Source organism: Martes martes (assembly GCF_963455335.1).
Source record: "Martes martes genome assembly, chromosome: 10".
Taxonomy (NCBI): domain Eukaryota; kingdom Metazoa; phylum Chordata; class Mammalia; order Carnivora; family Mustelidae; genus Martes; species Martes martes.
In genome coordinates this window covers 62,474,996-62,489,003 of record NC_137898.1, presented here as the reverse complement: position 1 = coordinate 62,489,003, position 14,008 = coordinate 62,474,996, and the positions used below count along the sequence as shown (strand labels likewise).

The 14,008-nt window shown below is 53.4% G+C and overlaps 1 protein-coding gene across 4 annotated transcripts in view; it reads right to left on the bottom strand.

Moving 5' to 3' along the window:
- The window catches only part of MYO7A (myosin VIIA), a gene marked incomplete at its 5' end in the record, with an annotated part of 63,398 nt that extends 54,778 nt beyond the window's left edge, over nt 1-8,620 (bottom strand). For 2 of the 4 annotated variants that reach the window (XM_080817724.1, XM_080817726.1), the window contains 2 exons: nt 3,314-3,466; nt 8,510-8,620. In XM_080817724.1, coding sequence (XP_080673850.1) covers nt 3,314-3,466; nt 8,510-8,608 — 252 coding nt within the window. The remainder of the gene's footprint in view (nt 1-3,313; nt 3,467-8,509) is intronic. The other 2 variants (XM_080817725.1, XM_080817723.1) reach the window with 2 other exon arrangements.
- Nucleotides 8,621-14,008: the final 5,388 nt, after the last annotated feature.

The following is a 14,008-nucleotide window of genomic DNA, read 5'->3' as shown; positions in this document are numbered from 1 at the left end:
ACCAGCCCTCGGGCATCTCCCTTAGCAGGCCATAGAGACCAAGACACATCCTGGGCACACATACCTTCCTAGAGTCACAGCGGTGCTCACATAGGAAGTCTTTCCTTGTGCCAGAGGGAAGGCTGAGACCAGAGAAGAACAGGGACTCCCCAAAGGCCACCTGCCAAGACTTGAACCCAGGCGTCCCAGACTCTAGTCCCTGTTCAGCATCGGGGAGCCCCGGATCCCCACTGACCCTGCCACTTGCTTCCTGCAGGACCCAGGGAGGACACCTGGCCTCTGAGACTACCCAGCCAGGGGTTTCTAGGTGTCCTGTGAGGGACATCCCCACTGGGGGTGTCTGGGGCTGATTTGTGGCCCTGGGGTGCTGTCCCTCAGTCTCCTAGGGGGCAGGCTAGCTGTACTGGGCAAGCCCAAGGCAGATAGTCAGGGACAGCACATCACCTAGCCCAGGGCTGTGAACGGCCATGGTAATTGGAGGAAATCCTGGGTACGCGGGACTGTACCCAGGGTAACCCAAGCCATGAAGTGACCAGGGGTTGCCATGGTTAGAGACAGGTATGGTTTCTGGTGGAACAATGGCCCAGCTGCTTCTTCAAAGCTCTGGTCCTACCCCATCTACCCAACACAGAATCAGAGAGTGAGCAAATTGAAACCTTTGAACAGAGCAATCCTTGAACAGAAGGGGTCCCCAGACCAACGGACACCCAGAATCCTAGGCTCATGGACCAACTGAGCTGGGGATCGCCCAGGTGATTCCTGAACAAGAAGGCCACTTAGGCACCTCGTCTTGACTCAGTGCCCTACCCCGTCCCCAACCCCCTTCTCCCCCATCCAAAAAAGAGACCACCAGAAAGGTTACTGGTGAGAACTTCTAATTAAGCAAGTGGCACTGATCTTGGCGCTTTCTGGAGAAACCATAAATCTCGGAAATTCTTTCCCTTGCTCCCCTCATCAGCCTGCTCGAGGACACAAAGCTGATTTCTCTGCTAGCTGCCAGCGGCTCAATCCATCCTCCCAAATTTCACAGATAAGATTTGCTCTTCTTGAAGTTTTCTCTCCCCACCTCCTGTGTTTGCCTTTGTTCTCTGATTCAGTCCACTGACTGCCCCTCACACGTGAGGAACCAGTTTGCCCGCAAGAATCAATAAACTTTGTGCAAAATAACCAGTGACCTCGCCTCTGAGCTATTCTTAGACACGGTCTGGGGTGGGGGTCTCTGGTGGGGACAATCCTCATCTTACCCAGCTCCTTACCCAGGAGACTGGGTCAGGACATTAACTCTGGCAGTGGCCTCCCTGAGGGGGAGGAGGGAGGGAGGGGCAGGCCCCCCACTTACCTCCAGACCCAAGTGTCAGGCTCCACACAGCCCTGGGAGAGCAGCCACAGAGTGCTCTAGGACCCTGGGTGACGCCCTCCCATCTAGGGAGAAGAGTGAGTAGGGAACCTCTGCGAACTGGGGCACAGACACCGGCGGGTCTTCTTGGGGTATCTCCAACCTGGGCTCGAGTTCTAGCCCCATCCTCCTGTCTGGGTGATGCTCCTCAAATCTGGAGGGGCCACCTGTGCCCTGCCCTCCCCCAGGTGCAGGAAAGAGTGAGAGGGGCTTTATCAGTGCTAAGGGGCTCCCAGCAAAAGCCACTTGCTCTTCATGCCCAGTGGGTAAATGAAGGGCCTGGGTGCACCCTCCCCTTGGGAGTCTGAAGTGGTGGAGGGTCCAGTGGGGAGGGTCGCAGAGGGCCTCCCTGGCTGTGAAGTGGCCACAATTCCAGGGCTTCTAAGAGGATGGGTCTCTGACCTTGATGCAGCTCCCTGTTGTGACTGCTCAGGGACAAATTCAGGGCTTCTGGACCTGTCTCCCTGATTCCTCCTCGTGGTGCTGACAATGTGAGGGACACTGTGCTGCTCACTCACCAGGCCCTGTCCTGCCTCCAGCCTCTGATCCACGCAGCGCCCCTTCCGGAATGCTCTCTAACCCACTCTGGGAACCCCAACCCTCTCCCTGAGCTGGAAGTGAGGCCTCACCCCCTCCCCCAGACCCTGCAGAACCTGTTCTGTCTGTACTTACCTCTAGCATGCCGCACAATACCTGTCACCTAAGGACACACCCTCTACCAGCCGGCCTGGGGCCTGGGGACCTGCCTGGGGAGGGGGACTCCATCCTGCTCTCCTGTTTCCACACCCATGCTTTCCTTCACCTGGAGCTGCTTGAGGGAGGGTCTGGGTCAGAGACATGCAGCAACCCCAGCACACAGCTCCGGGCCTGGCTAAACCTCGTGGGGCTCAGTTACCCTGTCTATAAAATGGGACTATGGGACTAGGTCAGCGGGTCTCAGCGTATGGTCTGGAGACCCCTGAGGCTCCCAAAGGCCCTTTCAAGAGGTCTGTAAGTTCCTTTCCACCTCCATATCTGTGCGGCCTGCTCTTCCTCATATGCTTCAACCAAACAGCCTCACATCAGACTGGGTATGAAGCAGACAGGAGAATTAGTGGTCTTCTATTAAGCCAGACATTAAAGGTATTTCAAAAAATTATAAAACAATACCACTCTTCTTGCTAATTTGGGGGGCATATTTATAGCTATGTCTCATTAAATGCTTTTCCTGTAAATGGATTTTTATGGTCATTTTCTAACAAATTAATCCACTTGTGAAGTTTCTTGGTTTTAATTCTTAATATGGTAAGTATGATACAGCCTACATTAGCAAACGCTCTTGGGAGTCCTCAATAATTTTAAGACCATCAAAGGTTCCCGAAGCCAAAACGTGTGAGAACCTCTAGGATACAATCTCCACCAGCCCTTTGTATTCTGACGGTCTCTGAACCCACCTCCTGAGATCAGGTCAGTCCTGGCTGAGTGAGACCATTTGCCCTTTTAAGTTTCAAGGATAAGAACGTGGAGCGTACGTACAACTGGTTCTTAGGTCAAGGGTTTGTGGAGTCAAGGAGCATGTTCCCTCTTCCCTCCTCCTCTGAGGATACAGACTCCTGACCCATCCTTTCCTCACTGGAAGACCAATAGGATGGGAGGCTCTCATCCTTTGGCGAACCCAGAGGAGGCAGCAGTTCCCCATCTCTGGGCAAAACACGTAGCCTCTCACCGTATCGAGCAATGGCCTGGGGAGGCACACGAAGACGTGGTACACACAGCTCCCTTCTCCAATTCCAGACCACACAAGCCACGGTCCAAAGAAAGGATGGTTCAGACCAAGCTGTAGCTGGCAGAATCTCTGATGGCCTCTGGAGACCGGGCTCTCGGGAGTGGGCGGGGCAGCGTGTGGGTGGGGCAGCGTGTGGGCGGGGCAGCACTCACGTAGATGAGGTGGTCCCGGTAGCGGATCAGCAGGTTGCGCAGAATGCCGGCCTCGTTGAGGTCTCCTAGGCGGATCATGTCCTCCACGCCGTGGACCGACGTGGGGTGCATGGGCTTGATGTGTGTGGCGTTCTGCGGGGAGATCCAGTGTTCCTGTGGGGAAGCACCGTGCTTCCAGTCAGGCGGGGCCCCTGAGACCCAGGCTGTGCTCTGCTGGACACAGGGATCCCAGGTCTTTGTGACCCTGATAAGGGCCTCCTCCTCTCCTGTGGCCAGACATTCTCATTATCAGGTGTGAGTGTCTGAGGATGGTGCTGCCCACCCCCACTCTCTGTGGACCACTCCATCCCTTCGGGAATTCTCTCTGCAGACCTAAAAGCTGGGCAGGGCAAGGACTATGGCCCCACTCAGCATTCTCATAAAGGGAATTCGAGTCGGTCCCCCCGTCCCGCCCCCAGTCACTTTGCAAGATGGAGTGGAGCATATAATCTCTGGAATTAGACGACTTGAGATGCAGGCTCTGGTAAACAAAGGCACCAAAAATAATTTCAGACAGTGCCAAGAATAAACCAACAGGCATATAGGATAGAGACCAGGGAGGGAACTCCCCTAGGGTGGTCAAGAACTACCTCTCCAAAGAGGTGACATTTGAGCAGAGATCTGAATGATGGGAAAGAGACCCCTGGTAAGATGTGGGGAGAGAGAGTTCCATACTAAGCCTCTGAGGCCAGCAAATGAGGCGTAGCAGTGGAGATGGAGGGAAGTGGATCCATTGGGGATAGATCTCACTGGGCTTGTTGATGAATGTGGAGCAAGGGTGAACTTTTGGTGCTCATGAACAGATGTGGAAACTAGAAGAGAGGTTGCCTCCATGGCTCCCCCTATTCTCCCCTGCAGTATCTTCTGCTGGGGATTGCGGGGGGCGACTTCCAGAGGGACATCTGGCCAATGGCGTTGGCAGTTTCAACAAACCTGCAAATCCCTCCCTCCTTCCCCAAGACGGTTTCCAGCACCTTCTCACAATCTAGCTTCTCAGCAAGGTGAGAGTGAACTGTGCTCCAGGGTATGGCCACAACCTGAGTGAGACGCCACAGCCCTCTGGGGGTCCCTGCCTGTTCCCAAATGCCAGAACCCCGGGAGCCTCAGGACAACACAGGAGTTTGAGTTTTGGAAATAGGGGAGGAGAAGGGGACCCCTGTGCCACCTCCCAGCTCTGGCCCTAAGACTTTGTGAGTATGTGTGCTGCACACATATCCTCCCATAGCTGCTTCTCCTCCAGGTCCCCTCTGGGATAACCAACCTCAAAAGCTGGACACTAGCAAGAATCTGAGGCATCACCCCCTCATCTCATCCCAGCCCCAATCTAACTGTCACCCAGTGCTACTCACTCAACCCTGTGAATCAGTCCCCTCCTCACCAGCTTTAAGCCCCTGCCCTGATCCAGACCATCATCTCTCTCACATGGCCCCCTGGCCCTGGCTGCCCTCCAGCCCCTCATCCCCCTGGGAGCTGCCTCAAACACCTGTCTGATCGCAGCACTTTGGGGCTTGGAGCCCTTCCCTGCTCCCCCCGACACTGCAGTCTGGCATTCAAAGGCCAGCCTGAGGTGGACACAAGGACTTCGGGCCTTTGCTCCAGCAATCCCCTGTACTTTCAAGCCAAAGAAGCTTGGTCTCCACTTCCCCAGACACTTTGTGGCCTTGGTCATGCTTTTCCCTTTACTTCCTTTCTACTCAGCCTTCAAGGCACAGCTCAAAAGTTTCCCATTTCTAAAGCCTTTGCTGACCATGCTGCCCCCTCTTACGTGTTCCACTGTGCCATCCCCCCACCTCCACCACAGGACTGTGTCAGTGCCTCCCCTGGGCCACCACATCGCCTGGGTCTCCCATGGAAAGGCAGTGGGTGCACTGGGCTGCCATTGTCTGAATGCAGTTCTGACCTCCCAGTGTGCCCCAAGGCTGGGGACTCATGGCAGCCAGACTCCGTGTCTTCAAGATCCTTGGTCCACAGTGCCTCACACAGGAGCCACACACTAATGATGTGGCAGGGAATCTGATAGGACGGTCGGCTAGCTGGTGGGCTATGGGGGACCAGTTCTGAATTAGAAGCAGAAGTCCTAGTCATGGAGAGACCCTCAGAGTCCCTTTTTTCCACCCTCTCACTTCACCCAAGAAAATAGGATCAGAGTAGGACGGTGGCCTGCACCCGGCCCTCAGAGGGAGTGGGGACAGGGCCAGCCAGAGCCCACCACTCCAACTGCCCTGGCATTTCATGGCACCTCCTGGGCCAGGAGCGCTTCAGTCTGGCTCAGGCCCTCACACAGCCCTCCCTGAGGCATGAATGGGCCAGATAGGGAGATCAAAGAACCTGCCTGACCTTCCAGTCCTGAGTGGAACATTCCTCTCTCCCATTTTAACCTATTTCTTGATAAACGTGGATCCAGTTGGAAAATTCCCCTCTGCCTGGTCCCTGCTCACAGACCCGGTGCTAGGCTCCAGTGTGGGCCAGAGGGAAGAGGATGCCTGGGCAGGCTGTCAGCCTTCCTCCCTCGAGCCCCACCTCCAATCCCCACGGTCCCTCCCCCAACTGTTCCGCACAGCAGGGAGAGGCAACCCTGCAGCCCAGTGCACACCACTTGGAATCCCTGGGCCTCCGTGACCTCGTCTATTCAGTGGGAATTAGAGTAACCATCCCTTCTTCTTGGGGACCTTGGGGGGATTAATTGAGACACTAAAGGCTAACTTTGGTTTCCCTCCCACCGTGTAAAAAGTGCTGGTGCCTGGCAACTGTTCATCCAGGGCTGGGTATTATTACTACAATGCTTTCTGGCTTTACAGAGGACATCTTTGTTCTCGTTCATTCCTCATAACATCCCATAACAGAACGACTAGTCACCATTTAACAGTGGGGAGTCACACTCAAGCCATCACCTGGCTCACCCCGTTACACGGCAGAGCCAAGCCTCTCCTCACCCCTTCCCTGCACGGAAGGACCCTCAACCGATGTCAGCAGCCTGCAGGTCAATGTCCACAGGCCCCTACAGCACGGACCCAAGTATAACCAGGGCACAAACGGAGGCCTGGCTCTGAAGGAATGCCAGAGAGAGAGAGAACATGGCCAGCCCCAGGGACTGGGGACACATGTGGAGAAAAGGAGCTGGCCTGGTACTGGAGAGAAAGGATCTATGAGCTCTGCAGAGGAAGGGAGGAAGGGGTGCGTCTGGCAATGGGAACAGCTCCAGCAAAGGCAGAATGTTAGGGTACCCTTGAGGATCATTTATTTATCCACTCATTCATTCAGCAAGGCTTCACAGAGAACCCTCTCTGGCCCTGGCCTTGTGGGGTCTCAGGGGAAGCAGATGGGACTCCCTCAGTCCCTGCCCTAGAGTTAAGGGAGCCTTGGAAGTCAGAGGGGTCAAAGACAACAGCCTGGAGGGCAGGGGTGGGAGGAAGGGGAGTGGGAAAGCGCCTAGGAGGCCAGAAGCCCTGGGCTCAATGCCGCAGAAGCCAGCCAGACTCCCCGACCCGCTTCCGGCCACCTAGTCATTTCCCTCCCCAGCTGCAACCCCCACCCCCAGGGCTTTAGTGGGAGAGGGTGGGAGGGGAGCTCTGGGATCCAGTGACATGGTTACAGGACACCATCTGACATGCAACATGACCCAGGTGAAACGTAAGCTTGCAGGCAGAGTCCCAGGGCCCCACTCGGCGGGTTTGTGGGCCTGTCTGGGTTGCCAGCCGAACCTGTGCCCCCTTCTCTGGCTGTAAGCTCACAGTGGCTTCCTAGAAGGTTCTAGAACCAGAGCCTCCAGAAGGATCTGCAGGCCCTCCTGTTCTAAAGCCTGGGGGGACAAAGCATGGTTCAACAGAATCTGAGCACCAGAGCTGCCACTGAGATATGGACCCAGGAAACACTACACAGAGGCCGAAGGTCCTGGGGACTCATCCCAGCACCGTCACTTACTAGCTGTGTGACCAGGCCTGGTGGTCCCTCCCTGTCCCAGCTTCCCCTTGGGAAACAGAGCATTTGCCTCTCACGGATGCTATGAGGACCCAAAGACAGAGCTGGGGTCAAAGGGCTTTGTAGACCCCATGGGGGTGTCCCTGAAGGCTGCAGGAACAAGAATGAGCCCCCTGCTCCCTTTATGGCCAGCGCCTGGCCTCTGGGCCCCTGAGACTGTCCCTGCCCCCAGTGAAGCCCTCTGTTCCCAGTCACTGCACCCTCTTTTGCCCCTAGCATTCTAGGACCCCAAGACAGAAACTTGGTTCTATCTCTGTATTCCCCAGCACTGGGCACAGCACTAGGCACAATGCCAGTGATGGTAGGACTGAATCTCCCTGGGTTCCTCACGTCCCTGCTAAGCTAGGACTCTTCTCAGGACCACGCCCCCACCTGCCCATGCCACATACACACAAGCTTCCCCTCTGGGCCCTCCTCCAGACTACCCGCCTTTTCCAGGGCATGACCCTGACCTCACACTTTTCCGTCCTTCCCCACGCCCACTACCCACAGAACTTACACCTCCCATATCCTTTCCCTTCAGGGCTGCAAGAAATAAAGGGTTAATCTGTTAGATGGATTCCTAGGGTAGTGCCAAGGTAAGCAATGAATTCCTAGGATGCTGTAACCCAATAGAGCAAGACTACGGGCATTTTTAGTCTAGCTCACTTTACTGAGGTATTCTCTATGGGGTCCCCATCATATGGGTCAACAACCTGATGAGACAGTTACTATGATCCCCATTTTACAGAAGAGGAAACTGAGGCTCAGAAGGGAAGGAGACTTGGTGAAGGTTGCATAAGTGACAAATGGGCAGGATGGGATTGGAATCCAATCTGTCTGACTCAAAGCACCACTGTGCCTGAGGAGCTCCCAGCCTGGTGTCGTCCCCTGCCCACCACCATACACGGGCAGGTGCCCCCCCACCACATACACACACACACATCCATCTTGAACACTAGGCAGAATGCACGGAGTGCTCATGGAAATAGAATCCAGGAGCCTGGCTAGAAGGGGAGGCACCGTCTCACTGGGGCAGTGAGAAAGTTGCATGGAAGATGGGGTGTCTGAGAGGTGGAAGTAGGGGCACAGGCACTGCCTCCAACACCCTCAGGTTCCTGTCCAGCCCCTGCCTCAGGTGACCTGTCCACCTGGGTCTTCCCAAAGGCCTAGGGGCAGGGGAGGTAGGGGGCTACTCACATTGCCTTCATCATCCACCACCTGGATCTGCCCAGAGTCACAGAGCTTCACCACTGCACCGATGGGTACGTCGAATTCCTGCCCAGATCTCAGGTCCATCCAGACATAGTCCCCCTGTGGGTGAGAGAGAGTCACAGCCAGGTGAGCAGGGAGGGGGATCCTGGGCCGTCGCTCCTCCCAACAGAGGCTCCTGTGCCAACCACAGGAGAGGGAAGAAAGAGGTGGAAGCCAGCTGGTGCCAGGCCCCAGGCCCAGCACTGATCCAAGGTCTTCAATCCCTCCTCCTATCAGCTCTTACTGCCCCCATTTCACAGATAGGTAAGCAGAGGCTTGGAGCAGGAAAGAGACCCCTTGGCTAGGCAGCTTCACACACAGGCCTGTCCAGCGCCCAGCTCTCCCCAAGGGTCTACACCCCCTACACAGATAGCAAAATCTGTTGAGGTTCAGGCTGAAACACCAAGCCACCCAAACCACTTTCCCTCTGTACTAAAGGAGGCATCCTCACAGGACACCCAAACAGCCTCCATCACCTACAGGGGCAAGTCTCAGAGTCACAGGGGTGGGTTCCTCACAGTGACTGCTCTGACCTGGGCCCTGCGATATGAGCCCCCCAACACTGCCTCCTGGCTTGCAGGAAGAGCCCTGACCTTGAGGGGGAGGGTGTCACGCTGTGCCCCCTGCTCTTACTACATACCCAGTCAGGAACACGGACGCCAAACCCAAAACCCAGAGGCAGAGAAATGGACTTAGAACAGCTGCTTTCGGCACGGGTGCATTCTGCAAATAGGTACTGAGCACCTACTGAATACGAGGCACTGACTGATCTAAATACTGGGGATCCCGCAGTGACAGTGGAGTCTGCACTGCAGCTGGGAGGAGACAGAAAATAAACAGCTGGGCAAACACGCTCACGCCATTGCTGCAGAGGATAGTGAGGATTGGGAAGAGCCCAGGCACATGGATGGCGGAGAATGCCCGAGCAGACGACAGCCCTCACAGCCCCGGGCAAGACCCAGCACCACAGAGGCTCCCTGTCATGGCCTGCAGGTAAAACTGGGAGTTTATCCTATCCAAACAAGAGTATTGCCCCAGAGGGCGAGAGAATGCAGACATCCCAATAAAAGGAGAATTTACCACTACCAAGTGGCAGTTAGAAACAGAACAGCTGATAAAACAGAGGACAATCCAGTCACCCTGTGGGAACAGCCCAGGGGAAACAGCTCTGGGCGGGGAGGCAGGAGAACAGGTTCCAGGCTCGTCAGTCCAGGCTGGGTCCTGGACAAGACGCTGACTGACTTGAGCCTCAGTCTCTGCCGGTGCCTGACGGGTGGGCTCAGGGAGTCCCAAGGCCAGTACCTCCCTGCCTTGGACTCCCCCTCTTCCCTTCGGAATCAACTATTTTTCGGCCACAGCTGCCACTTCGTGGGAGGTTACGCACGTCAGAGACAGGCCGTCAGAGACAGGCTAGCTCTGAACGTGAGCTTTCTCCCAGAAAACGGAAGGAGAATTGGAGAGCCTCTGGGGAGAACTCCTGTTTCCCGAGCATCTGTGCTGCGTGCCCAGGCTGCATGGCTGCTTCCTGTAAGGCGCCCCGTGTCACCCTTCTGTCCCAAACTGCGCTTCCTGACAGCCTTCAGTCACACTGAGTTCCAGGCCACCAGTCACTGGCTGCTCACACTGCTCTTCTCCACCTGCCTGCTCCCCCGCCCACCTGTCCACAGAGAGGATGCCCACCAGTCTGTGCATGTTTTCTGGCCCTGCCCACCTCCCCATCTTCCTCCTCCATCTCCTCCCCAACCACTGAAGAGCTCATTTATTCATCTGGCAGGTATTTATGGAGAACCCCCTGTGGACCAGCCCCGTTCCAGCTATGGGGACAGAGCTGTGAACAGATGGGAAAGGCAGAGCGCCTACAGCCAGATGAGGGGAGGGTGTGGGGGGACCACGAGCAGGTACCAGGTTACAAAGGGCCCTGTAACCATGACAGAGGTTGGACTTTCTTTTAAGGATGACAAAAAGCCATTGGAGGGTTTTAAGCAGGAGAATGGCATGACAAATTTACATTTTCAAAAGCTCTCTCTGGCTGCTGTAGAGAATGGGGGCATCCCTCCAGGCTCCAGGGCCTCTGGGCTTGCCCCTTACAGCCAGCACCACATGGGATGACCGCCATCTATGCAACATTTCACCACTAGCATGGAGCACACCCCACCCCCACCAAGTACAGGGCTGGGGCCGGGTCTCATCAGGGACTCCCCAGAGTCAAACACTGAAAAACGGAATTTGTCTCTCGATGAGAGAGAGAGAGAGAGAGAGAGAGAGAGAGAGTGTGTGTGTGTGTGTGTGTGTGTGTCTAAGAGACAAAGCATGTGACAGAGGGTGTGTGAGAAAGAATGAAGAATGTATAGCAGGAGAGAGAAAGAGCCAGAGACAGAGACAAACACTAACTTCTGGAAGCCAGGCTGGACAGGACATTGCTTCATGCTAACTCTCAGTACACCCACGATGGGCCAGGCAGCAAGTTAGATGCTTCCCTGTGATTAACGATCTCACTGACACCCCTCAGGCAGAGCATTCTATATCTACCTCATCTCCTCAAAAGAGGTAAAGAAACTTGCCCAAATTCACCCAGCTGTTCTGTAGTAAAACTAGGAATGAAGCCCAAAGCTGACAAACGAAATCCAGTGCTCTTTCCTGACATCTCTCTGAACCCAGTTCTGTGAGCAAAACAGGAAACGCTGATAGGACCCTTGGCCTTACATGGCTTGTGGGCCAAAGGTCATGATAGGAGCCTCAGCTGAGGGCAGAGCTGGAGGGCAAGAGTCTGAGTCACCTGTATCCCCTGACCCAGCACAGAGCCTGGCACAAAGAAAAATGCATCCTGCTCAGGGAACAGAGGATAACCAAAATAAAAGACCTCATGGGATCAGGAAATGGGAGAGGCTGAGCAGGGAGCTCAGAACCTATAGAAACAATGACTAGAACTCTCCTAATCAAGGACAGTCAGGAGGAGGACAGGTACTTAAATTTCTTTTCTTCTGCTCTGGGTCTCAACTTGAAGAAAAAGGCTAAAATAGCAGCTAAGAGGCCTCAGGGAAAATTCTGAGACCTGAGAACTTCTGAGGAGAGAAGTTTCCATGGTCCCAGGGTAAGTTCTTAGGGCATCAGAATGCAGGTGGGTTGGAGGAGTCTTCATTTTTACAGATGAGGAAACTGAGGCCCAAAGAAACAAAGGTACCTGGCCACAGTCATGATGGTGACGGATAAAACTGGGAGCACCTGCAGGGCAGGGCCTGGACCAAAAGCAGCATGGGGTGGGAGTCCCGGCTGGGTGAGGGAAGGAAGATGGAAAAGAACAGGAACTGTCTTTGTGGGGCAGAAAGAGGGCGGAGAGGAAAGGCGTACGGGGCCCCAGGTCTTACCCCACTGACCCCTCCAGTCCCCAGACCCCAGGCACTGATGCCTGCATCTAGCCCCCTTCATAACCACTCCGTTGTGAAGGGCGCCCCACTAGAGACTTCACCTTAAATTGAGAATCCTGTTTGTGACCTGAGGGACACCTCAGTATGGCCACGTGACAGGGGGCCAGTTCCAGCTTCTCTTCTGTCACATGAGTGGCTAGAGCAGAGGGTCTCCCAGACCCTGAGTGGCGATTTCTCAGAATGGATCGATCTTAAAAGTTCTCAAAAGTACCTGGGACCCCACCCCCTCACCAGGGAAACTGGACACACCCACAGTGAACACACAGTTTAGAAATCTTAACTGTCTGCCTTCTGCTCAGGTCACGAACAAGCCCCGGGGTCCTGGGATCGAGTCCCACATCAGGCTCCTTGCTAGGCAGAGAGCCTGCTTCTCCCTCTGCCTGCTGTTCCCCCTGCTTGTGTGTACACTTTCTCTCTCACAAATAAATAAAATATTAAAAAAGAAAGAACCAAAAGATTGAGATTTTTCCCTGCATATTCTCAGACCACAATGCTTTGAAACTGGAACTCAACCACAAGAAAAAGTTTGGAAGGAATTCAAACACCTGGAAACTTAAGACCACCCTGCTTAAGAATGTTTGGATCAACCAGGAAATCAAAGAAGAACTTAAACAATTCATGGAAACCAATGAGAATGAAGACAATTCGGCCCAAAATCTATGGGATACGGCAAAGGGGGTCCTAAGGGGAAAATACACAGCCATCCAAGCCTCGCTCAAAAAAATTGAAAAATCCAGAATACACCAGCTTTCTTTACACCTTAAAGAACTGGAAAACCAACAACAAATTAAGCCAACCCCACACACAAGAAGGGAAATCATCAAGATTAGAGCAGAGATCAATGAGATAGAAACTAGAGATACAGTAGAACACATCAACGAAACTAGAAGCTGGTTCTTTGAAAGAATCAATAAGATCAATAAACCACTTGCCAGACTAATCCAAAAGAAAAGAGAGAGGACCCAAATTAATAAGATTATGGATGAAAGGGGAGAGATCACAACTAACACCAAATAGAAACAATCATCAGAAATTATTAACAGTCATATGCCAATAAGTTAAGCAACCTAGAAGAAATGGATGCATTCCTGGAAACCTATAAACTTCCAAGACTGAATCAGGAAGAAATTGACAACCTTAATAGACCAATATCTAGTAATGAGATTGAAGCAGTGATCAAAGACCTCCCAAAAAACAAGAGTCCATGACCTGATGGATTCCCTGGAGAATTCTACCAAACTTTCAAAGAAGAAATAATACCTATTCTCCTGAAGCTGTTTCAAAAAATAGAAACTGGGGTGCCTGAGTGGCTCAGTGGGTTAAGCCTCTGCCCTCAGCTCAGGTCATGATCTCAGGGTCCTGGCATCGACCCCCGCATCAGGCTCTCTGTTCAGTGGGGAGTTTGCTTCCCCTCCCCTTCTGCCTGCTGCTCTGCCTACTTGTGATTTCTCTCTTTCTGTCAAATAAATAAGTAAAATCTTTAAAAAAAAAAAAAAAAAGAAACAGAAGGAAAACTTTCAGACTCTTTCTATGAAGCCAGCATTACCCTGATCCCCAAACCAGGCAAAGACCTGAAAGGAGAATTTCACCAAAAAGGAGAATTTCAGACCAATATCCCTGGATGAACTTGGATGCCAAGATTCTCAACAAGATGCTAGCTAATAGGATCCAACAGTGCATTAAAAAGATTATCCACCATGAGCATGTGGGATTTACCCCTGGGGTGCAAGGGTGGTTCAACATTCGCAAATCAATCAACGTGATAGAACAAATCAATAGGAGAAGGGAGAAGAACCGTATTGTCCTCTCAATTGATGCAGAAAAAGCATTTGACAAGATACAGCATCAGTTCCTGATTAAAATGCTTCAAAGTATAGGGATAGAGGGAACATTCCTCAACTTCATAATATCTATCTATGAAAAACCCACAGCGAATATCACCCTCAATGGGAAAAAGCTGACAGCCTTCTCTTTGAGATCAGGAACCCGACAAGGATGCCCACAATCGCCACTCCTGTTC